Source organism: Excalfactoria chinensis, chromosome 5 (assembly GCF_039878825.1).
Source record: "Excalfactoria chinensis isolate bCotChi1 chromosome 5, bCotChi1.hap2, whole genome shotgun sequence".
In the NCBI taxonomy this organism is placed as follows: domain Eukaryota; kingdom Metazoa; phylum Chordata; class Aves; order Galliformes; family Phasianidae; genus Excalfactoria; species Excalfactoria chinensis.
The window spans coordinates 12981449-13008468 of NC_092829.1; the positions used below are offsets into that span (position 1 = coordinate 12981449).

At 40.9% G+C, this 27020-nt stretch overlaps 1 protein-coding gene across 1 annotated transcript; it reads right to left on the reverse strand.

Moving 5' to 3' along the window:
• Positions 1-27020, reverse strand: C5H14orf132 (chromosome 5 C14orf132 homolog). The gene is made up of 2 exons (XM_072337628.1): positions 26455-27020; positions 1-239 (listed from the first exon to the last, which is right to left on the reverse strand). Exons 1-2 carry the CDS (start codon positions 26986-26988, stop codon positions 15-17), a joined length of 759 nt encoding a protein of 252 aa, XP_072193729.1. The 5' UTR covers positions 26989-27020; the 3' UTR covers positions 1-14.

Genomic DNA, 27020 nt, shown 5'->3' on the forward strand with positions numbered 1-27020 from the left:
GAGTGACAGGCATCCTAGAAGGTGAAGGCATACACCACTCCCACAACCACAATATTTCCAATTGTTGCTATGATTGCAATCCATAACAATATGGCATCATTTGAAGACCGGGGTGTTTCTTCTGGTGGATTCTGCATGGAAGAAGCTGCATGGACGTTGGCTGAAGAGTTAAACAAGGAGTACTCTGTACTAAAGTCCTCATTTGGTGAGTCCATAAAGGCTCCTCCCATAACAGGAAGCTGTGAAGAAGAATATGGCAAAATTAGATTGAAAGCCAATAAATGGATTTGTATGGTTTCAAAGTCATTACGAAAGAGTAATCACTAGCCAGCCTTCCAAATCACTGAGATTCCATGTTCATGGTGCTAAGCTGTCAGGCCTATCACATACATACACACTGTACACTATTTCTTCCATTTTTGTTAGGATTGTTGTTACTGAAAGATACCTATGTATATTGCATGTACCATTATACATCAGAGCTAGCCTCCAGGCTCCAAGTAAAGCTACACAATAATATGAAATTATCATTTCTTTTCAAATGATAAAGAAAACGATGATTTGAAATGATAAAGAAATGAAAATCCACAAAGGATTCACGTACCAAAGCACAGCACCGTAACTGTTCTAAGGCAGGTCAGCAATGAACTCATCAAGTACGTACAGTGTGGATGTGAGCAGGGAATTTGTTCCACTTATATATATGGCTTAGAAGTGAACACAATTTATATATATGCAAACAAAAACATGCATTGCAGAAGTTAGTTGTTACAGTAAAGAAGACGAAGCGTGCCAAGTGCACTAAGTTCACTTGCAAAAACATATCTGCAATGTGTTATTTACAAATCTATAAATTCTGATAATTCTATAAATCTAAGGAATTATTAATTGACAGAGTGGAAAACTTCAATTATGACAGGCCTCATAATAATGAAGTTAGTGACAGATTTCCAGCATCACTACCACCTAATGGGTGTTCTTAGTGGTTTTGTCAGTGCTACCTCATAAACTTTTCAGTTCTCCACTTGCAAATGTTTTTGATGTTTTGGCATCATTACTCTTCATCTGTCCCAATAGGGCTCTCTGATATGTCTGAAAACAAAGTCTTAGGTCCAGTAACAACAAAATAAATAAGAACCCTCTCTTCTTCAGTACTAGTAACAGTACTATTACAGCTAGCAGCAGCACAGTACTATTGAGGTCACCGTGGTCTATGAATAATGGCGGAATCAACTTTACTTTCCTTTAGCCACACCACAGAAGGCTGATATGACCATGAGTGCTAAATTACCACGAGCAGTACTCACTGTGCCAGCAAATTAGTGTCTTTCAGTACTTTATCCTTCAAATCCTGCAGCACACTTTGATTTGCCTGCTGGTACCAAGTTACACCCCACCTGTCTACCTTCAGCTGTGCTACGGAGGCTGCTATCCAAGAGAGGACTCAAGGATAAGCCAGCTCTCTCCTCCCACAGTGGTGGCTGTAATCTAATATTAGAACAAAGAATTTGCTAAGTGTGACAGTAAAGCAGCTTTTCTTCTCTTGATATTCAGAACATTCTACAGAGCAGTCTCTGTTTTGAAAACTGACTGCTGAACAGATTTTGTTTATACTAGAAAATACGTCACATTGAAAATGAAACAAAGACTGCAACGGTTATGTCATACTTCCCAATCCACATTAAATCAAATTACCTGTGAGAGCAAATAAATGGTATGATTAGACAAAAGCAGCCTGCAAGAAACCAAACAGGAAATTGCAGAAGTCAGGTCTGGAACACTGCCCCTGCACCAAAGACTTTTTGCTTCTACATTCAACACTGTGCTTTATAGAGAACAAAGGCTACAATTTCACAGCAAGCCCAGCTTGGCCCTCTGAATCCAACAACACCAGCATCTTTTATATCTTGGAATTCAATAGGAAAAACTATTCAATTAAACCAGAATTCCTTTTTATGTAGAGACTGAAGTCAGAATTGGCTTTTATAGCTAATACAACGAGAACATTCATGCAGAAGTGCTGCCAGCAGTTAAGGAGTTAAAGCAGCAAACAACAGGCATATATTTACCACAGCAGCGGCAAAATGCTCAGTTTTTCTTTTTAGCATTGACACTGATCAAATCTACACAGTCTTTCAACTATAGAAACTATCCTTGGTGATTGTTTATGGAAGACACAGGGGTACATGAAAATGTGCGTGTACCCAAGATTGTGGGAAGCTGTGAGCACTGTTCTGATAAGTGATATCTGTTTTTTGGGCCATACATTCTCTACCTTCTGTGAATTATTTGAGCTGACAAGCTTCCACTGTGCTGGTCCACATGGTGCTGTCACAGGGGCAGGGAGCACAAGTGTAGCAGCACGGCTACACACCATGCTGCAAGTGATGTCAGATCTGAGCTTCCTCATTCCGTGCAAGGCTCAAACAAGCTGTTTTCACCATATGAGGGGAACACATGGTGAAACAGCTCATCTGAGTCTCCAAAAGGCTTGCAGTGACCTGGCATAAAACCCTGATGTTCAGCACCTGGCACAGGCTCTTCCTGTAAAACTGCCTTTCAGTTTTTCTGTTTGTAGGTCAGTGGCACTTTCATTGGCAGATCTGGAAATAAACCTCACTGCTGATTTCCCATTTGAAAAAAAAACTGATCCTTACTAAATTTTCATTCTCTCTTCCCATTGATAAAATGGCCATAGTGTATCTGAAAGAAAGCTAATTTTCTGGGCTGTGACTGGTTTCAAGCTTTAACAATGGCCCTAAGTGGAAAGAGTAAAAGCACAATTGGACTCAGTATATCTGATCCCACTTCTTAACATCTCTGCTAAGGTAGTATGCAAACTCAATGCTATTACTCTGGATTCAATAACCAACTCTCAAAGAATTTTGTTACCATGAACACATCTAAAGGCCTTCAGGCTTCTCAATCTGGCCTCTTGCTGCCACTTATCTGGAAGGGCTGCCCAGTGATTAGCACCATGTAAATGGGCCGCAAGAGACATATCTGGCTCTCCAGTGGAGAGGGAAGCATGGGGAAAATACAAACTGGTGATCTTAGTGGTAAATTAACCTCAGTAAGTTGAATTTTACCCTTTAGCCTCGATATCTTTGATTCTCTCAAAAAAGGACAGTATCTTCCCTCTTCAGCCTTATTTAAGATATCGTATTAAAGGCTGCGAGACATCCATACCCAACTCTAACAGGAGCTGTGAAGTGCTAGTAGTAAACTGTAGGCTAAGGAGAGAAACCCTGCAGTACTTCCTGTTCTTTCTCCACTTGCCTCTCTCTGCCTCTGCAAAATATGCAGTTTATTTTAGCCAAGAAATTAACCCACATCACTGATATTGCACAGGGATCCTCAAAGGGTTTTACAGTTGAAGCAAAGCGGTGTAGCACCTGTTTCAAAATGTCTCCTTCTGGTATCCAAAAGGATGGCTGAGGGGCAGCAGTAATAGAACAAGGCTCTCAAACAGTTAAGTAATACATTTGCCTGTTAGCAAAAAAATCCTGTTTTATAACTTAAATGGTTCACATGAAGGAAAGAAAACATGGCAGGTCCCAGTCACCAACAGTCTAAAAATGATGGCTTTCCTAAGTAATATCACATAAAATCCATCATTTAGCAATAACACTGTTCCATTTCTTTGAGAATCAGAGAATCTTTTACATCAAGCTAGACAAGCACGACATTCAGTTCCTGCTATGTTAGAGTGAACCCAAGCTCAGCAGAGAGCTTTGAAGGCACAGCTAAATCTTCCAGTAGCTGTTTTTCAAGAGACTAGGAAACCTCAGCGGCATCTTTGATAGATGTGCTGGACCTTGACCTTGGCTGCAGACTTCTCTGGAAATGAGATACTGATAGGTGAAATGTCACCCCAGCTCAGATGTCTTATAAAATTGCTGTTTTTACTTCAGAATATTTAGAAGCTTTGTTTCTTTTAGGTTACACGACAGATTCTGAACACTTGCAGTGAAATGAGTATTTCCTTCTGGCCTAGCACCATGTGATGGCTGCAATGGATCTGAAAACCCAGCTACAGTCACACATCAATCTGAATAACGCAGTTGATAAAGATGACAGCGGTACACAGAAGTATCATAACCACATTTAAATTCTTAGACTCTTTAAATAAATGTTTTGCTTTAAAGAGATATCCCACATGGCCAATATTTTCCCTACACTAAGTCTCTTGCTTCTCACAGAATCATGCACTTATGTAATTCACCTACTCTAGGGCATATACTATAACGCAAATAAAGAAGTTCTTCATGTTACTTATTTACTGGTAAAATCTGGAGAATCAATTCCTTCCATCCACCATTTACCAGAATATTATTTATTTACCACACAAGGATTTTATTATTATTTAGCACACAAGGACAACCAGGACTGTTGGTGTCCATTACAAGAGTAGTTAAAATGCTTTAAATCCCCACACAAATGGAATTAAAGGGCACCTAAGGCAATCTTATTTAATGTAAGTAAATAGATCTAATTCTGAAGGGGGAGGATCAATGCAAATGCTTTATGCAGATCACTTCCAATTCTCAATTCATTTAATTCAGATCCTTGCTTCACACTAAAATCATGGTCTCTTGTTGACAAGCTTAAGAAAAACAGCTACTTATTTTTAAAATACAATTCTCAAAATGTTTGCCCTACAAGTGGCAATGGAAAATTTATCTCTGCTTTGAAAGCATCAAGATTTCATGTTTTATTTTTAATTCCATTAAAAATTTTATATCTTATTCCAACCAATCTCTGATTTTCTTCTATTTCATCATATTCCTAGGACATGTGTATTATTTCCTTCTCTGCTTTCCTACTTGTGCTAGGCAATAGAAGTTTTTGTCCTTTTAGATGAGACTAATGTTCACAGCTGTTCCTTATCAGCAGCATCTCAGATGCCAGAGGCACAAGTTTCAGCCTTGCCATTGACCACACTAAGAGATGTCACGGAATCATAGAATTGCTCAGGTTAGAAAAGACCTTAAGACCATCAAGTCCAACTCCAGCCTGGTCATACTAACTCTAACAACCCTCTGCTAAATTAAGTCATGCCCAACAGGTGACTAGATATTCTGGAAGGAATGTCCAAAGGTGACCAGAGCTGCAGCAGACACTCCCAATTCTCAATTTGGAAAAGGGCTGCACAAGCCCATCCTCCATTGTGGTCTTTGTCACAAATAAGGATGACTTCAAAGTGTCAACGTCTCATGACCAATTCATTATTGTGGCCAAAATATCTTAGTAGCAAAGAAAGGGGCTGATGACTACAGTTTTTAAATTCTCTTTCTCCTCTATTTCCCTTAGCCTAACACAATTCTTAGGCTGTTTCATGCAAGGAGGCAGCAACGTAGCCATGGGGAAAGGATGGGAATTAGTAACCATTCATGGCAATAGAAGCAACAACACAATTTCAAAACTATAACTAGATCCAGATGAAAAATCGTTAGAATCACAGAATTGTAGACTTGAGAAATGGGCAAAAACGGTGAGTATGTAAATTACTGTATTTTCCAGTATTCAGTAATCAGAATGCTTCTCACAAAAACTAAAAGAATTTCAAGGGGCTGGTGCTCAGGGAGTTAGACCTAGAAGGATGTTTTGGACACCTTACTCTTCTAGACAAAAATTTAATTGCATACAATTTCCTCTGTGTTGCATACACTGATTATGTTCAAACTTAAACCCACTAAGAGGAAAAATCTTGCACGCTAGCTCCAATCCCTGCTACACAGCCCATGAAAAATTAATTGGTTGAGATTTAGCTATACCACAGCAACAGGCATGATATCGCTTAGCTCTATTTCATCACAGAAATTATTTACTATTCCACGAAGACTCAAAAGCTTTCAAACTATACATTTGATGTTTTACACAATGATGGCTGCACTACAAAAGGTTAGGATACATCTGCCTATTAAGGGAAGTAATTACTACCACTGCAGCTCTGCTGTACCTAATGATGGGGTATAAACGCCTCATTTTCAGCACCTTGGAAACAGTCACCTGGAATCTATCCTCAAATATGATAACAGAAGAGGCCAGTACCCTCATCATAATGCAAATCCACTAGGAAAAAATCATTCTGTGATGACTTCCAGAAATTCATTTACCCATGCAAAATACTTCTGGGCATCCAGCAGAAAGCCTTAAAATGGAAATAAAAACAATTTAACAGTCTCAACTGAAACCACAATGATTATTTTCCCAAAGTTTATATAAGCTATCAGGGTCCCTCAAAAAACACAGGAAAGAGAAAACTGGTAACAATGCAAGCAATTTTATTTGGGCTATGTGTCATTTTCATCCAACATTTTATACCAGTTTATTTTCTTCTTTTATTTTCATGTTGCATTGCATTTTCAAAAAAGAAAAAACAAAAAAAGTATGCTGACAAAATCTGAGATATATCTCCCAAGTATTAAGCCTATTTTTATAAAGACCTTTGCTTGCCTACATGGCATGTAGTTCAAGACACACACAAAGCCCAAGACTCGGAAAAAAAAATGATCTATTCCACTTGAGATGAAAAAAAAGAAACCATAGAAAAAGCTGACACATTGTTAACCCCCTTCACTCTGGGAGACCATACGAGCAGCAGCACACATGAAGGTCAAGTAAAACGTACAAAGCAGCTTCTAGGAAGATAGAAGGACTGCCAAATGTTATTCCTACTGCATACACTTCACTTGATAGAATACCAACATCTGGCAGACTGTCATGCTTCTTGATTCCATCAGGCATACTAGGCTCGACATATGGCTTGAACAACCTATAGATTACACATCCCCTTCAACTTACTCTTTAATGCTTAAGGAGTGGTTTATACGTAAAGAAGAAACCACATTAATGTGCCTGAAAATTAATCATTTTATCTTGTATTTTGGCCACAGGAGCATGATAAGTGTGCAATACGCAAGAAAATAAAAATTAGAATGTAAAAAAACATTGAAAATTGCCTCACTTTTGGAATTCAAGAAGAAACTCATAGAAAGCTGTCTTCCAAAGGCTGAATACCAAGAGGAGGCTAAAAGCTTGGTTGCCTATAAATCTTGAGCGCTCAAGAACCACACAAGTGCTACCCGGCAACTGTTTCAGCCACCTTCTGGGATTTACTGTTCCCACAGCAGAGCTCAAGGAAAGGAGTTAACATGCTTCTCATCCACTTGGGTGCAAAGTCAACAGGCATACATTTCACAGGAGTCTTAAAATAAGCCTGAATCACTATGCGCTGAAGTAGAGGAGAAGCACCCATATGGGACATCCCACTGGCCCTTTTGAGGGCAGAAGTCCGCAACAAAGTGTGAGAACAGCCTTCCTTAGAGCCAAATATTCCATATGTTTTTTCACAAGCTCAGATTCTCACATCCTAGGTTTTGCTCACGTATTAAGACAATAAAGGGATGATTAAGTGTGGCTGAACTAGACAGCAGCTGATGACATCTTTGTCATGCCAAAGAAAACAGAACAGCCAAACCATCTGTGTTATGTTTAAAACTGTTCAAACAGTTCAAAAAACATTACAGAAGAATATAATAAATTATACATTTTTGTTATCTCTCTAGATAAGTGTGAGTCTATATATTCACACACAAAGTAGACTCCTTAGTGACTGTTTATATCCATATGCACAGGATAGGCTCAAACTAATGTATAATTTATTATACTTCTATTTGCAGTTTGTACTTTGAGCTGTCATAGTTGGCAGAGCTGCACAGGGTAATTAAAAGGCATGAATATGTAACAGTTTTTCTTGGGAATGAGTGTTTTCCTACTCAAAAATGACTTCAAAAAAACTTCCTCAGCTATTTCTGTGTTATGGAAGGGAGAACAGAGAAAAGGAGGCAAAATTTATTGTACATGCATTCTTTTTCTGTATTTTATTCAGTGCAATCTGAACTATACAATCACCACTGGTATGGAGGACTAAAATGGTTCTGGGAGCTAGTGCAGCGTGGTGGCCTCCCACACTTAATAGAAGACACAAGTTTCTAATCCCTTGGCATCATAGGGTCTTTGGAGCGATGCTTTGAATGTGCAAGCATCTTAATTCACTTAAACAGAAATGTTTTTGTCGTTGAGGTTCATATAATCATAGAATTGCACAGATTGGAATAGACCTTAAAGATCATCAAATCCAACTATGGCCCTGAGTCTGACACAGCTCAAGTATAGAGAAAAATAACTACGAACAGCACAATGCAACACATGAAGTCTTTCACATAAAAGGTGCCAAAAAAACAATCAGAAAATGGTTCCAAGTTCAATAAGAATTTCTCCAAAGCCTGACAGGCAAAGCAAAAAATGCAGACTGTTCTTCAAACCTGAACTTCAGAATCCTTGGAACTTCAGATGGTAAAAGCAACAAAACAACAACCCAGCTAAGGGATACGTTGGTGCTTTAGGGGACAGGACTCAGAGAAAGACAAGCGCACACACATACCCTTGTGATGATATTTGTGCATGCCATCAAGTATATGATAATGTGGTGGCATCTTGCAGCTGCACACGTAAATTTAAAATAACTAGTACCAATAACCAATATCTAGTCAATATCAGCCCAAGAGTGAGAACGAGCTTAAAAAGCTGAAAACAAAGTAAGCAAACTGCACCAAAATCCAAACTACTGCTTTATAAAATCCTTAGTACAAATCCTGTAAGAACAGCTGAAAAAAAATGCCTGACTGAAGTAAAACACCTACCTCTAAGAGATTTCAGCATGTGCAACACAGTACAGTTCCCAGTGTAACTGGGTTCTTCAGTGACGGCACTCCAGGCGATCTGCTCCATGAAGTTCCCTAGCATATTGACAGATCGTTTTGTGAAATTACGAAGGAGATAAAAGATTGAGAGGTAGAGAAGAGAAAGATTTTTTAAGACTCCATTTCCTTTAACCAATTCTGCATTTTCTTATTTTGAAAGTGCCCTGAGAGTCCTAAGTCCTGTAACGTTTGTACACTGAAAGCATACTCAAAGGGATAAGGGTAAGATAACAAATGTACGACCATAACAAATAGATGAGTATGTTCACCTGACTTAAAATGAGTTCAATTAGGTGGTTTAAAACATTCCCAAATAAAATAAGTTTTCTACATATGCCCTGTTTCCTACATAGCCCTGTATACAAGTCACTCTTTTATATAGTAGCTCTGTGAGATCTCTTAGAACTCAATAAAAGCACAGATGTGCCTGGAGTGCTTTCCTCCTAGCACATTCACTACCTGTCCCAGTTCTCCCTTGAAGATAAATTGTAATCATGATGCAATATCACATAATACACACCCTGACTGGAGAGACTGTACAAAACTGACCTCTGTAATACATCATTAAAGATAACATAGTGCCTATCCTCTGTGGATTACTGTTAATTGAAGTCCCTCTAAGTTAGGGAAAGATATTATTTATCTATTGGCAACTACACTGAAATAATTATAGCACAAAACCCATTTAATCCTGTTGCTGAAAAAGCATAATGGAAATATCCCTGATAAAATGCAATACATTGTTGCAAGAGGACTGTCCATCTTAAAAATTCAGAACCAGCTAAAAATAAGCTAATAAAAATAAATTCAGGGACCAGTGATGAAGAGAAGTAGGAAATTAAAACAAACAAAAATAAACATACAAAAAAAATACCCAGATTGGGATGTAAAAATTACAAGCAATTCTAAACCGTTTTATTTCTATATTGCTAATATGGATTCACATTGAGTCAGCAAAACAAACATATCAAATTTAAAAGATGAATGTGATGTGGTTTAAGGCCAATTCCAAACCATATCCCATTTAATACAACCTACAGGACAGTGGAGAAGCTCTATGGGCTACAACGCAGAAACACTCCAGGAAACAGGCAGCCACCCAAATGAAAAAGAATTGAGATATAGCAGGTGCCATGGGCAAGCAGGACAGTACTCATGAACATATGCATCCTTGCTATTGCTCATGCCAGTACCTTGGGAAACTTTGTTTATTCTTTATGTTCTAACTTCTTCATAAAAACTGAATGTTATTCCTTGAGAAATGGTTGAGCTTCTCTGCAGCTTCGCCTAGTTTTAGTCTATACAAAGCCTACCCACTGATGTTCCGGTCTTGTCTAGACACTTTCTAGTAGCAAATTATTCATTTGCTACTATAACTAGTAATTGCAATTACCAGAGACTCTTAATACCAAGGTCTAAAAGTGTAAGCAAACATCTGCAGTCGAATACCTTTTATCAGTGCATGGCATATCCACACCTGCTATCTGTAGCCAGAATTCAAGCCAGTGGACTCACTAAACCCAGTCCTCTTTCTGTTAGATTTTTACTGCACTCACATCATTTTGGGGGAATAATAAACAGAAAATTCACCCATAATTATTTCCACCTCATTTATGTTAAGAAACACTGGAGTGAGAAGCAACAGTGAAGAGTATGTCCCTTCAGAACTGCTCAAAACCAAGGAGGATTCCCCTTGGACAAATCTTGAAGACAGTTAAAAAGGTAGAGTTTCTGTATCTTGAAGCAAGTCTCTAAAGAAACCTAAGATATAAAACACACTCATATGAAACATAAAAAGGCAGCAAGTCAAACCTCCTCAGGAGGGACCATATGAAATGTGGCCGTCCCAGTAAATAAAAGAGCAAATGCAGCATGGTTAAACTTTAATTCTATTTGGCTCTCTCAAAGCAGATGCTTGCAGACAGATTTCTGTTTCAACCACTAATGACTGTCATACACAATCATGTCACTGATTTCAGAGGCCTGCAGGGTTTATAAGCTTGCAGGCAAAACTGACAAGACACAGCTAAAGAATATTCACAAAATCCAATATGCTGCTTAGTCCAACAGGGACATTTAAGCAGTGCAATCAAGATAAGAGAACCAGACTGTGCCATGCAGTTCCAGTAATTCTAACAGGGAGAGGAATAATCATCAGATTGTGCTGGTGCCTGTTACAGATTCTGTGTATAAAACAATGACCTTCCTTACTATGGCATGGAAAGTCATGGTGTTATCCTCCTCAGTGCTCCCAGATTTATCTTTATGTGATGATCCAGAAAACTAATGGGAGGTAGTTACTAAAGCAGAGAGACAAAGATAGGCAAGGGTACAAGAGGAAGAAGTATGTCAGAAATATGGGCAAGGGAAGACAATCTGTTGGGAAGCTGTGTATACTGTACGTACTTCACTTAAGCCCAAAGCAAATAATTTCCAATTTAAGTTTATCTAATTATAAGCTTCAGATATAAGCTCCATAATATTTTACAATGTAAACTGGATAACTTCAGTTTTTTTCTGCAAGATCTAGAAAGAATGAGAATACTCATTTCCTACTCCAAGGCCATGTTTCTAAAGTTTGTATATTACAATCTCAGATAAGATTACATCAAATGGAACTCAAGTCTGGAAACAGAAAAGGACTTTGAGTTACACAAAACTGCTTACATGAACCTTGTTTCACCCAGTTTTACCAAGAACAACTTCTCGTTTTCACCACTCAAGTAGAAAAGGAAAAGAAAACATTTTCTTAATGTTTTAAATCTTTTGTCTCTCTCTGCTTTAGCTTTCCCATTTCTCCTTCCATTAGGAGCCATTTCCTTCTGAAGTCCTGCTGTGCAGGCACCATTCAAGTTTCTACAAACTGAAAATGCCATTTTGGAAAATACCACGACACCACTCTCCACAGATAAGCAAGTTGCCTGTAAATCTGACCGCCACAAATTTCTTGATCTGTCTCTTCTGTTTAAAGCTACATTATGTGTCGTACCACAAAGATAAATAATGATGGAACATTAACAATTCATTCTATTCCTGCTGACCTCATAGAGAAAAATAAAAAGAGGAAAAAAGAATTTCTAGAAAGCATTGAAGTATACGACTCATTATTTAGCAAATATAATTGGGTCATATCTGGCTTTGGAATGACCTGGCATCCTTCAGAATATCTTGTGCCAAGAAAAATTTTATCTATTACTCAGCACCAAACCTTGGATGCCAATTGATCAGGACCTACGAAGGCTCCAAATGAGATTGTTTTTCAGCAAGAATCTGCTCATTCATAGAGATCAGCAGCATGCCCACTGTTTTCAGAAAATATCAGGTATGGGCTATAGCAGAGGAAAGGCCCTGATTACTAAAGGTAATTACCTCATGTAAGTGTTTAGTAGCATCATCTTTTATTGGGGTTAAGCTTGAGGAAAAAAACAAACCAAACCAAAATGGGGAAATGCTATTCTGCCAAAGGACTTTTGAGAGAATAAACAACCTTAGAACTAAGAATGACCCAGAGACATAGCTAGGTTACAGGCTACTCAGGTTGGGCATGGTGAAGAAATCAAACTGAGGAGACAGATCAAAGATTAGTTACATTTCAGTCTCTCATTGCACCCTTTCTCCCATCTTGCTCATCTCCTTCTGTGCTTCAATTAAACTTCAATTATTCCCATTTTTTCCACCTGATTCTACTTCTGTTATCACGCCAATTCCAGTACTTGCAACCCAGTCTTCTGCCTTTGATCTATCTCAACAAAACTCATGGATGATTTTGATCAAAAGCTGCCTAGCATTCCAGAGACAAAAACTATGCATCTGATTCTCCGATGCACTTCAGTTTTGACATTAGAAAAAGCAAGATAAGGCATCAACATCTCCTCACAGTACTTGGGCATTTATAAAGAGAGCAAGATGACCACCAGTACTTGTTAACAAACTGAAAAATAAATAAATAAATAAAAATTGTACGGTATTTTATAGAAATATTATTTTATCATTATACTTCATTAAAACATAATGTTGTTTTGATTTTAGGCCTCCATTAATATTTATACCCTCATTAGTTAATACAACTTAGATTATCCTTTTTTTCCTTTTCCCCCCCCCCTTTGCAGAAATGCAAACAAGATACTCTGTGCATTTGAACCATGGGAATAATGATGCGCTCAAAAGGTTAGTGTGATCTTGTGTTGATTAAGATATATGTTACTAAGATAAATGTTTCACTTGCTATTAATGATTTATTTCAGTGGGGAAAAAAAAAAAATTACACAAAGTACTGTAATAAGGTAAGGAAAGCAAACTTGTCAGGTTAGAGTAGGAGGCCTGAACAACTAAGAATGAAAGCCGCATTTAAGATAGTGTCTTCCAGGTATACCCTTTGCATCTGTTGGCCGTATTATTCTGTCAAATAAAAAGAGTGTGAAAGAAAAGAAGCTCCTAGCAAGGCTAAACATGATTTTAATAAAAAAAATGAACTAATAATTTGCATCATGATTTCAGAAAAATTAAATGTCATAGAGTGAAAATAAATGAATCCAGACCAGAACAATATGCTACCTGGAGTCAAACCATTCTACACGTATTGGACATCCAACGCAGAGATACTGACTTACATCCAAAGTAAAAGCCATCTTCTCTGAGACACCCTCACTCATATCCCACATTTGTAGGAGTCAGCACAGACCCTGTCCCAAGGACTGACACACTTGTTGAAAATATGCTACATAAACCCAGATTACACCTGGCCAACCAAAAACTCCACAGTTTATCTTGAACTTGCTCCTTGCTCAGAAGACTTGTTTTAAAAGAAAGAGTGCAGTGAAGAGGTTCAGAGCTGCCACAAAGTATAACTTGAGCAGAAAAGTCCTGGAAAGAGTACAATATTTATCACACATTGACATACACGCATAAAGAGAACTGCAGTTACAGTGGTTAGGTTAAAAAAAAATAAAGACCAGCAACCTGAAATGGACTATGCAATTAGAGCGATGAACTGATGCATAAAAACTGGATCTAAACACATGCTTTTGAAATCCACATCTGAGATGTATAAACAGAATGAGATTTTTATTTTTTTTTTTAAATTTTAGTTAAAAATAAATTAAAAAAACCCAAAACCCTACTGACAGAAAAGGAGAAGAACAGGGAAGGTTCAGACAGAGTGGGTGTGAGGAAAAGGTTCTTCACCTGAGAGCAGGCTCCCCAAGGCAGCAGGCTTAACTCAGACAATATAGTATGATTTATGGCTGACATTAGCACTCAATATGCTCACACAGATATGTGGACCTGAGAAGCCCCTTGAGCAACATGAGGCAGCAGGTGTACAGAAAACACCCCTTCTCTTGGGCTCTCTTTCCATTCCTCAGATAAAGGCATATCCCGCTCTCTGAAAGATGAGGGCAGCTGCACTGGTGGGTAGCAGCAGATGGAGAGCAGAAGAGCAGTTGGACCCTCCACTCACTTGAGGGCCTCTGCTCTGCCTAGGATATAAAAACCTGCAGCTGTCTGCTTCTGCATATTGGTGATGAAGTCTGGGCTATCCCTATCCTTAAGCAGCCATAAGGCCAAGAGGCTTCTGGGCTTTCCCAGGCAGCAAGGAGAGCATGCACAGACCCACAACGGTAGGCATCTAGTTTACATGATGTAAGTGCACACATACCCTTAATTTCACAAGGGCTGGGCACAAGAAGGTCAAATGGCAGCAGAGGTACTCAAGCATTGCCATGTTCTGTGTCACACGTGTTGGGTTCAAGGCTGCATCAGCACATTAACAACAGGCAGCTGCAGCAGCAGGGGTGCAGCATCCCAAAACGAGAGGAAACCAAGAAGCAGATGATGTTCTTCTGCAGCTCTAAGGTCACACCCCCCAGAAGCACTGTCCATGCATTAGTACCCACCAGGTGCTGCGATTATAATCACACCATTTCCCACACACTTCAGAAATAGCTGAAATGCTAAGGGACCAGCAAGTCCCACCATTGAACACTGACTGCAGGTCAGTCTGCATACAAAAACTCTTTGTAGCAGCCACTGTACTGGTCTACATAATACAGAGTACATGATATTTAGCAACTAAACACACTATTACACACGACTTCATGCCAGCATTTATGGGTATGCAATGCTGGAATCTTTGAGCTTGATTATTTGTTTCATGGATATCCAAGAGAAAACATTTATGCTTTCAAATGCCATTTTCCCCCTTTCCCTCCCCCCCATGCCCCCAGTGTTTTCAAGCAAAAGAGAAAAGCAATCTCCAATTGTTATTTCTTTTAGACATCCATTCAAATATGAATTCACTCAGCCCTTTTGCAGTAAATACTAGTTGCCTATGTGTGAAGTAATGATCACTTCAGAGCTGGTAATAAAACCAGGGAATAAAGAGCCAACAACAATTGCAACAAGAATCACTATGTACTCGTATTTGGAGAGCCAAATCCTCACAGAGGAGAAACATGTGCTTCTACTACATAGGGATGCAGCCTTTATGTTGACTCAAGTTAATAGAGAGAAAAGACAAGCCTCAGGTCAAGCTCTAGGTTGTACACTGCACAGGAAGTGCTGTCAGAGCTATTTTCCTTGTGCCTTCGTATTTTTCAAATGAACAACTTTCAAAATAAATTGCTAATCATGCAACTGCACGAACAAACCAAGTTTGTTTATCTTCACATCAGTGAGCAAGGAGCTGTAAATAGGTGTGACAGCTGCAGCATCTCTTCTGTTGTCACTGCTCTGCTCCTCCTGTGAGACAGGCGGGGAATGGGATGACTACCAGGGCTGACAGCAGCATAGTATGATCCTCAGGCAAAGAGCTATACACAAGCCGTATTACTCTTAAACATCTGTCAAAATCAGCACTCAGAAATGATGCTCGCTTAAACGGGGAAGAGAATACCCCCATTCTGCAGCTGGACAGGCCTTTGCTGAAATAGTGCAGGCTGACAAGCTGCGGTTTCCAACCTTAAAATCACCTGCTAAATTCATTTTGAAGGACACAACACCATGATGAAAACACAAGAAAACCACAGTTTGAGAGTCAGAAATCTAGTTTTGAAAGGCAAGGCTACAAGCTTCATCCAAACTCAGAACTCCAGGGATGCGCTGAGTTTTACTTGCTGGGCCACCTGACTGCAGATCTGGCTAATGAAGGAATTGCTTATTTTGCCTGTCAGTCACAGAGAATTTAAGCTTCCTCACTCAGAAAGCCCCAATTTGTGAATCTGTTCTGAAGAAGATTTTTATTTCCTCCATGGTAACATGGCAGAGTCAGTTTCCAATCACACCTCACCCAAAGTCAGGTTGCGTACCTAATCATCACTTATATAACAAAGCTCCAGAGATTTCTGGAGTAATGCATCAATACCCTGTATGTTACATGTCGCTATTAAAACAAACAAAAATACCCCAACATCATGGATGTGGTGGAGTCCAGCTGAATCCAACACAGTATACATAGAAAAAAAATTCCACATCTTTTGTAGAAATTTAAAAAAGAAGAAAACAACAACTAATAAAAAATAAATGTATAGATAAAATGATATTATTGCTTGAACAAAATGAACCCAAGTGTAAAACCATGTAATTGGTTTTCTAATAGCAAACATCACGTGGTGAGATAAACCAGCTTTCATTGATATCTATTTATGCTCTAGAGCTGAATTTAAGCTTTTTAATAATCTAGCTATCATTTCTTAAGCCAACACTTACAGAAAAAAATGAACATGCTCCCATAGACTGGCCAGCATTCTCTGCATCAATTCCAGCCATACCATGCTGCAAGCTCAAGATGAACACTGGAGTTAGGCCAAGGCTACCTTTGATGACTATCTCCCATTTCCCTTCGGTTCAGTGTTCCCTGTGCTGTACAGTGATACCTGGAGGCTTTTTGTTGAACAGCAACAGATGACCAACACTGGAAGTCAATGGCTTACATCAGCATGTTGCTTTCCGCCTTGTGCCTGTGCCCTCCTCTGCCTCTTCTGTACTCTGCAGACCAGAGGTCATGAGACAAATATTTCTGAGGCAGGGCTGTTTTATTTAGTCATCCAAATGCTAATTTATAAAGCACTGTTAAGAGTATTATGTACCCTGAGCAAGAGATGCACTATGAAAACCAACCATGCTGAAAATTATAGCTGCTTGGGTAAAGGTTACCTGTGAAAGTACAAAGCACAGTTGTAAGAGAAGTCAAGAGTCTTCTCAGACATGATAAGATTACAGGAGAAATGAGTTGCAAAACTACACTGGAGAACAAGTGAGAGCAAGAACAGCAATTCAATTTCTGCTGCTTACATTTCACGTGTACAAGAGTCATCAGGGAATAAAACATCTGCCACCTTGATGATGACTTGGTTCAGGACCTCCCTGCCTGGCCCATATGCACAGCATGCTCAGTCAGACAAAGGAACCATTTCACAGCATGGATCCTGCTACAGAGCAGCATCTGCAGTTTGATATGCTGGTGAAACTGGAGGGCAAGAAAAAATTGCACAGGCAGTGGAAGAAGGGACAGGAAACCTAAAGGGAGTACAGAGATGCTGCTGGACTGTGTAGGGACAAGGCTGGGAAGGCCTTGCTGGAACTGGACATGTCAAGAGGTGCAAAGAAAATAAATGCTTCTACAGGTAGATCAACTGGAAAAGGAAAGTCTGTGAAGGTGTACCACCCCTTGTGCGCAATGCAAGCAGGCTGGAGACAAGAATATTGAGGTACTCAACAACATTTTTGCCTCTGTCTTCACTACACAGACTGCTCTACACAGAACCCTAGAGCGGATGGTTCAGAAGGTGGGAACCAGTGGGAACGATGCCCCTCCTGCTGTAAGTAAAGATCAGGTTAATGACTGTCTGAGGAACCTGGACATCCTTAACTCTGTGGGCACCAATAGGATGCATCTCAGAGTCCTGAGGGAATTGGCTGACATTCACCAAGCCACACTCAATGATATTTGAAAAATCATAGTGCTCAGTCCCTGGTGAGTGGAACAAAGGCAGTGTCAAACGCATTTTTAAGAAGGGTAGAAAGGTTGATCCATGAAACCACTGATCTGTCAGCCTTATCTCTGTGCCAGCTAAGATTATGAAGTAGATCCTCCTGAAAGCTATGTTAATGCATATGGAACAGAGGCAGGCAATACGAGACAACCAGCACAGCAACACTGAGAGCAAATTCTTCCTGACCAATGTAAATGGCCTTCTATGATGGCCCAACTCAGTTCCACTTTCACCTTTGATAAGCAATATATTATAAACACACATCTTCTCTAAAGCAATTTACAAGGCTGATCAAGATACAGATCTGCAAGTACTTGCTAATATGGAGCACGGGAAACAGGAGTATGAGGTTTACTCAGGATCACACACTGAATAAATACTGTTGTTAGGACAACCGATTTTGACCTCTAGAGCTCATTACTCTACACATCTAATGGAACTAGCTCTGTCCAAATTTAAGCTGCTTCCTCTATAGTTCTCTAGACAATGTTTTTTTGTTTAAATTGTTATGTTTTGGGGTTGGTTTTTTGTTTTTTTTTTTTTTTTTTGCTGTTCCTTCAACGAGCTCTAGCAACACAGGATGAAATTAGATATACCCAACCCTGTGTAAATGTTTGCTGTCTTTCAGAGCCACATAAATCCTTGTTAAGGCACGACAACATATCCCTGCACAAGGAAAATATTTATTCCTTTGCTGATTTTTTTTTTTAAACAAAAATTTAGATCTTTGAAGGATTTGGACTTGAGTTGGTGCAACTATAGCAGCTGAGGTAATTTATAGAAGGTAGGCATAGGGGATAGGAGAGGTGCAGAAAGAAGGTACTCAAAAAGGATAGAAGATGATTTGGATGGAAATTTTTTATGAAAGAAAAGTTGGGAAAATATCCAAAATCCAAGTAAGGAAATAAATAAATAAAATTACATGGTGTGTCAAGCAGGGGAAGAGAGAGAAGAGAAAGGAACAACCTGATCTATTTTCAGCGGAGCTCATGTTCAAAGAAAAGCTATTATAATTGCTCAGAATGCTTTGACTGTTATTGCACATAGAATCACAGAATTGCTCACATTGGAAAAGACTGTAAAGATCTTTGAGTCTAACCACAGCCTAACCATACTACCCTAACTCTAATAACCCTCTGCTAAATCACAGCACCACATCCAAACAGTTTTTAGACACAACCAGGAATAGAGACTCAACCACCTCCCTGAGAAGCCCATTCCAGTGCTTAACAACCCTTTCTATGAAGTTTTTTTTCCTGATATCCAACCTAAACTTACCCTGGTGCAACTTGAGGCCATTTCCTCTTGTCCTGTCACCAGTCACCCGTGAGAAGAGACCAACCCTGCTCTCCCTGTAAACACCTTTCAGATACTGGAAGAGAGTGGTAAGGTCTCCCATCAGCCTTCTTTTCACCAGACTAAACAGCCCCAGTTCCTTCAGTCTCTCCTCGTAGGGCTGATTCTCCAAGCCCTTCACAAGTCTTGTTGCCTTTCTCTGGACCTGCTCCAGCACCTCCATGTCATTTCTGTACTGAGGTACCCAAAACTGAACGTAGTACTCGAGGTAAGGCCTCATCAATATCAAGTACAGGGGCAATACACAACATCATCAAGGCACTTAATTATATACTTCTCTTAACAAAGGTGTAGGTCAGAAGCACTTGAAAGGCTTATAAGCAAAACAGCAACAAACAGAACCAATTGAGGTTAAAAGCTTAATTTTTAAAAATTTATTTTAAAAATCACTTCCACATTAGAGATAATCTGGGAAACAAGAAGAATTGGCCTCATACCCAACTTTGTCTCCCAAAGTTTGCCACAAAGACAGTTGGGCTTCTCTGAAGCAACTGTAACAATAATGGTTTCTAATTAGCTGCTGCTTGGCAGGTTTTTGTTCTGGCAGCTTCTACAAGCAAGGAATTGAGCTCTTAGAATAAAAAGACTAAAGATTCAGCCTGAGAGTAAATGCTGCTTCAAACACCCACCACTGCAAAAACAACTTGAAAGCACCATGTAGGTGTGCAAGCCTGCTAGAGAAAGGGTGGCCAGCAACCACAGCTAGGACCAGCTTTGGCTGCCCTGTACACACAGCATGGCTGTGTTTGCAGAGAGCTATCTTGGATCTGGTCTTGCTTAATTTTTCCACAGCTGTAAGAATTCATTCAGTAAATGTTCATGTCTCTTGGCATCATGGAGTATTCTCCCATTTAAACAGCGTAGGGACAAATATTGCTCACTCGAGTACTAGAGGGTATGGGAGAGCGCAGACTGGACAGCACATTCAGCAATGTCAAAATACATGGCAAGGAGGTCTTACACTTCATTCTGACCCTTTTGTTTTTTTTACCCCAGTGCTAACAGTTTATATATGCAGTGTCAGCGGCATGTTTGCCAGTGGCTTCCACCACACTGATACTACTGCTGCTCCACTGTAAGAGAGCAACTCCTGACTCATCCCCGGGCACAAGAAGCAGATGAAGCCACTGATGAGTGATGACTGCCTTCACTTCACACCAATTTTCACTGACCTTCCTTTTACATTTGAGTATCTGCTGGGGGAAAAAAAAGCTCAGAATAGCACAGAGCCATCACCATTTCTAAACATACCTTTAAAAACCATCATCCTGCAAAGAGTGGAAAAGGTTAAAACTCATCCAGTTTAGGATGATACACACTCATCAAGCCAAAAGGAGACTACCAAAACAACAGATAGGGGCTCCAGTAGATCTCACTGACAAAGGGAGATAATGCAACTCATGACAGAAAATGCTTTCTAGGAAAGCAAGTCCCAGGAGGCAGGTGCAGCAAGCTAATGGAGCTGGTAACTGCTGAATTTGTTTGGGTTATTGTTCAAATTTTCTGCTTTCCACATCATTGCGTTTCATTTGAAAACACTAATATTTTCTCTGAACAATGATCTAATCTGATGGTGTTCCAATGGTCACCAATGCAACCCAGGCACTACTAAATCCCACACAACCCCTGGATTCATTTGAAGATTTTTGGACTCAGCTTCTTCCTGATATCAGAATAAGACAAAGAGCAGTTAAATGGTGAAACTTAATGGCCACCATCCATGCCGTTTCCAACAAAAGGTAAAACAGAAGCTTCCCCACGTTTGCAGCTCATTAACAAATCAGTAAATCCAACTTATAAAATACATATTTATGTCTATATAATTAAGTCTAGATTTTCCAGTCTGTGGGCCCAGCACCATCGTGCTACCCAGTAAGTTCAGCTCTCACCAAGTCTGCCAAGAGCATTGCTGCTCAGTGTATCAGTGTATCCTTTCTGCTAAAGAAATACCAGACACCTAAACAAGCAAGACGCCTGACATGAATGTAGTGCTGCTTCAGCCTTAACTTCTCACCTGCCATCTGTAGCTATTTGCTGGGTACAATAGGACCCCAGCTGCTGCTGCTGCAATCAACTATGTTGTTGATGTTGGTTCATCTTTGTAATGCACGTGAATGTGTTCATTTGCAGTCATCTTACAAGCCTGTTTTTTTGCATTCGGCACAGATGGAATTGTCTGAGATTTGCACCCTTTGTAAATCATTTAGCCCATATCCACTGAAAATCATGTCAATTGATAAAAACAAACAAAACTAAAACAAAAAGCACTTTACAGAATTAGTCGCAGTTAATTGGCACATGAAACACATTATTTTCAGTCTCTCCTTAAATCTCCTTATGAAGTATGCACATAGACTGTACAAATGAAGACATGAGCTGTTTCCTCCTTTCCCTTCCCTGCCATTTTTCCTTGACACATCTCCCAAGAGAAAGTGGATCTGCTGTTATTCGATGGAATTACAGTCAGGCCAAAACATAGCCTTTCCCAAATTAAACAAAAATGACCACTAAAAGGTTTCCTCCTGCTCTTCAAAGAGCTGTTCCTATGAATTGCAAAGCGTTCTCACCACATCAGCACCAGGCTTTGAGATATGACCTTTCAAGCAAGTGGACATTCCTGCTGACATTACTGGAACAGCATACACTTGCTCCGAGTGCAATAAGTGCTTAAGTGTTTTGTTGGATTGGAATCACTGCTTTTAGCATCTCTGACAGCAATTACAGCCTGAAACAGCAGCCTCTCCCAAAGTGCAGTATCCACACTTGACCAAATCACTTAGTCCAAATCTCTGCAGAAAAGCTTTGTTGGCACAGAATTTTCTGCTATAGAAGACTTGGAAGTGGAGTGTGCACTGTCACTGCAGCAATAAGAAACAGGCAGGGATTCCTCATTTCCCACTCCTCCCAAAAAAGACCTAATGTGGGTGCACCAAGCAGTTGCAGAAAGACGTCTCCAGAAAATATTTTTCATCTCAACTGCTAATGACATCCTGGATGAGGACAGTACTAATTTCCTTACATAGAACAGCATCTGGATCATCTGGATTATGTAGCTGGTCTCTGTGTGGGCGCCATACCACAGCAAGGCACTGAAGTTTAACTTCAAGCACCTGACACACCTTTAGTTAAACTCTGATTTGCTCTTTCAGCCTTCTGATGTCTGATTTCTATCTACTATAAGACAATCTGGAGGACTCAAAGCGTATCAAAGGAATTCACCTGAACATTTGGAAGGAAGCAGAGCTGGTAGTGCCCTACTATTCTGTGCTTAAGCAACCACTTAATTGTAAAAGAACGCCCACATCTTCCTAGCTAGCATAATTACTGTTTGATTTGACAGGTCAAAGCGTTTTTTTGTCTCACAGACTTGATTATAATCTTAACCCTGCTTTTGAAAAGGTTAGGTTGACTAACCTTAAATCATGATTCGCCACATGATTTATCTTAGAGGTGTTTTTGTTTGGTTGGTTTTTGTTGCTTGCAAGTACAATTTTTAAAGAAAAAAAAAATAAAATAAAGCCAGTGTGTCTCCCTAAGCTTACATCAGTGGTGTTAAAGCTTCCAAAACAGCACAGATTCTCAAAGCACAAACACAACCCTGGTACTTTCTGAAGTTAGCTTTCACAGAACACAAACGTGCACACAGGCTTTTGTTGAGCAGCTAGTCTAGGATCTGTTTTAAGGCAGTGGAAATAACCTATCAAACCCACAAATCTAAGCCTTTTTGGTTTTAATATCTTCAGAATACCTTGCTGAGAGCACACAGCTAATAAAGGCTTTGAATGCCTTGACCCTTGAGAGAAAAAGTACATTAAGAGAGAAGTGGGAAAACAGATGTGGGATTATCCTGGGCTCTGGTTCCTCTATTCTGTACAGCAGACTACAGCAAGTCCTAATTGTGCCTCTCCTTGCATCCAGAAATCTCATTAGAAAGGAATTAAGGCGAGCAGCAGCTATGTCTCAGATGCCTGGAGATGCAGCAGCTCTGTTCACCAAGGTGATTAGATTTCCCAAAATACCAAGCAAACCCTCCACACACACACACCAATTCTGCAGCATAGACATGAACATTGTGTATCTTAGGGAAAATATGAGTGGTATATCAAACTCATCTTAAACAAACTCAGTTTACCATGGGCATTCCAGTGCTTTCCAGAAGTTACATGGCTCATAACAACATACTTTTGATATAGAAGCATGACAGCCTCAGACTTCTCATACTGATAAGGGCATAGGCAGATATACAGCTTCTTTAAGGTACACCAAGACCCACTACCCTGTACTGGGGAAAACAACTGACCTCAACTACTGCCAAGACAATGAATGAGACGCAGTGACTGGAGTGGTCATTGATCAGACCTGAAATACCAGCAGAGTGATACAGAACACAAAAGCAATTAAGTCTAAGTTCTCTTTATTACATGGCCTTGCTTTCTGTACCAAGTTTGTTTATGTTTCTCAAACTCCTTAAATAGGTCAGCTTTCTCAAAATGTCTACAGTAAAAAAATCCTCAACACCATAACAGAAATTCAAGATTAAAAAACCCCTCACTTTTATTCACAGAAATTAAACACAGGGTTCTATTTACCATACTCCAGATCCCCAACAGTTTAAAAAGAGCTCCTGAACACAGAGATAAAAAACATAAACTGTATGTGGGACAAAAAAAAATTCCACAGAATTAAGCATGTCCCCAAGGCTCTTACTGGCTCTTCTCTGTCCTGTATGTAAAAGAAAAGATCATTCATCTGGCAATTACAGCAATATTTTTTACTACACGTACATATACCCAACTATAAAGATATTGCAAGTTGGAATCTACTTCGCATTCTCAATAGAGAACAAAAAACACAGAAGTCATTTATGGGAAAGCTAAATTGCAAACACAAATCCTGAAAAACAGATAACTGCTATAATGACTGCAGGTGCTGTTGAGCTGGTATTGATTCGTATCCTACTGAGGACCATGACATCATTTTTTCCTCTGTAGCTTCCCACTGTGTGCCTCTATTTTTCATGTTGAATAGATGTTCCAGCCCTGCTCACAATGTTATTAACCCTGATGCAATTTTCACTGTTAGCTTCCCCAGCAGAAATGCTTTAGCCTGTTCTTAGGTATGAGCTGAGGGAGGGGAACAAGTTGCCACCAAGCACCTGATAGCAAAACCCAGACCCCTGCTTTGTTGCTGAATATTTCAACAGCAGAAGCAATGTGCAACCACCTCTGAAAAGCACTGAATGCTCTTAGCCTGGATGCAGAGTTCAAGTCCCCCATAATCAGGTTTCAATGCTGGAAGCTGAAGGCCCTACCTATGATAAGGGGCTACTTCTCAGGTTACCTAGACTACAAGAGTGCTCTGAAATCACTGAAATGAGCCACACACACACACAGTCACAGAGCTCAGCAGCAGCTGAACATCTCTGACCATATTTTGAGGCACACAGGATTACTTTAATTAAAATCTGGATTCAAAATGAAAAAAATCCTAACTAATAGGCTTTTCCTATTAGCACAAGTGACCTGACAGAAATCAATTAGAGCACCTGCATAGCAGGGGACACTGAAGCCTGCACAGCCCAGTGCGGCTGAGCATACAGATGTGAAAGGTCTTATTTTAACAAGGGATTTAATTGTCAGAGTTGAAAGCTGTTCTTCATTACACACTAATAAATGTTGTACAGCTGAGCTGTTCAGACATGAGCGCCTAAGCTGGGCAGCCCAACCTTTGTGCTGTACCTCCAGCGCACACATTTGTTAGCATTACTGCTCTGACAATCTCCAATCTTCCACAACGATTTTTAACAGCAAAACGTTATCCTGTCTATGGCATCTAATACATCATTCAGAAGGCATTACATTAATATTCCTGCTAGCACAAGGAATAGTTTCAGGGCGTCCAATGCACAAAAGCGACTTACAGGAACATCGCCTAAAGTATCCTGTAATTCACTTGGAAGGTAAGCAGTGTTTTCTTGCCATTAAGGATCTCAGTTTAGGTACTGCCTATTTTGGCATGAAGTATTAGCCTGACATTCACCAGGAAAACGGCCAGCCCTGCTGAACACCAGCAGGACACTAATGAGTAACAGCAGAGAATCTTTAGGAGTGGTCAGCTTTCTCCTCTGCTCTCACACACCCTTCACACTAAGGGTCATCTCAGTGGACCGTGTCACCAGAAATGCCACAAAAAGGACTCCAAAAAAGGAGGAATAGATACAGTAGAGAAAAGAAAGTGGAAGAAGAGCGGTACATCACTTCTAGAAGTTACACTGGGGGTTAATTGTTTGTGATGACAGGTGGGGACCACTGCCTGGGTCAGAAAGAGGTGCAGAAGGCCTATCAGAGGGGAACAGCACAGAGGTAAGAGCAGCATCCACAGTATGCAGCAACATAAAACTCCTTAGCAGGAGTCCAAGAAACCTTATCCTATAATTCTAGAACAGCAACACAAAAACCTCTTGGATTATGCCTCTAGATCTCAGCTCAGGCACCTGCTGGGAGAGCCCACAGCTGCCCTGTCTGAGCAAGCCCCCAGCACACACTGCTTAGAGAAGTGGCTGATGGTCTATAAGCTGCCAGTGCTCCAGTGGCTTCTGGACAATGCCCTTATTAATAATACACTGTAACTTATGGTTAGCCCTTTTACCTGCTAGATAGAAGAAATCATTCTGGTAAAACATGAAATGGATGCTCAATATGAATTCCTTTTCCTACAGTTTGTCTGTTTAAAAATCTAATTCATTTGGACTCACAAGATGCTTTTTGGCTTTGGGTGCTCTATAGGACCTGAGGTACTTCTCCATACATTGACCACCAATATTCATAAACAACCCTTGGGCTGAAGCCCAAACTTAGCCATGACTTGAAACAACTTGGCCACGCAGACAGGAGCACCTCTGCATACATCAGGCCAGAATCCGTGTACAAAGACAACTCATACAAACACAGATGCGTGCACAAACGTGGAAGCGAGGAAAACAACCGAAAAATCAGCTCTCCGCTTTCTATTTATAGCCCACAGCAGGAGGCAGGGACGACGCTGCGTTCGCCTCCCTCCCCATCGTGACGGCAGCGGAGCGGCCCGAGGGATGCGCTCCAGGGCCGGGCGGGGAGCGGTCCATCCGCTGGGCGCTGACACCTGCTGCTCCCGGCAACTTCAGAGCCCCTTCTCTCTCCGATTTCCCCCTCCTTTCTCCTTCGTTTTATTTTATTTCATTTTTTCCCCCCTCTGCCACTTTCCCCCTTCCCGACGCGGCACAGCGACTCACTCCTCGCCCCCCTGTGCTCCCGCTTCGCCGACACCCCTAGCAAAGGAAGGAGGAGCGGGGCTGCGCCTACCTGTGCGGCCATGAAGGAGAGGTCCATGCTGCTGCTGCTGGAGCTGCTGCCCGAGCTGCCGGAGGTGCAGAGGCTGCTGCCGCCGCCGTTGCTGCCGGGGGCGGGCGGGGCGCGGGGGCGCGGGGCGGGCGCCGCCTCCCCCAGCAGCGGCGGGCGCGGCCGCGGGACCGACACCGGGACCAGTTCCAGCTCCGGTGGTTCCTGGTTCGGCACGGTGCGATGCAGCACGCTGTTCCGACTCGAAGAGGCGGCCCGACCCCGCGTGGGCTGGGTTGTCCCGCCCCCACATGGCGGGGGGCGGCCGCGGGCAGCGCCCGCGTGGGACACCGCTGCTTTCGGGTCAGGGTGCGGGGGGAACGCTTCTGCTCTGCGGCGTCTTGTTCGTTCCTCACGGCTGGAGCTTACGAGCAATTGCCCTGCAGCTCCTGCTCCCCAGTGGGTGCCGAGACAGGGAGGACGGGTCGGAGGCACGGCCGATGCTGGGCAGTGACGGAGACGCGCTAGGGAGCAGGTGCAGCACTGCTCTCTCCACATCTGCTGATCCTTTGCATGATACAAGCCCCATG

Bases quoted from the DNA above. Each gene is read 5' to 3' on its own strand.
- C5H14orf132 (XM_072337628.1), bottom strand. From the start codon at position 26,988: ATGTGGAGAGAGCAGTGCTGCACCTGCTCCCTAGCGCGTCTCCGTCAC. The intron at 240-26,454 runs GTAGGCGCAGCC...TCTTCTTCACAG, and splicing joins TCTCCTTCATGGCCGCACAG to CTTCCTGTTATGGGAGGAGC.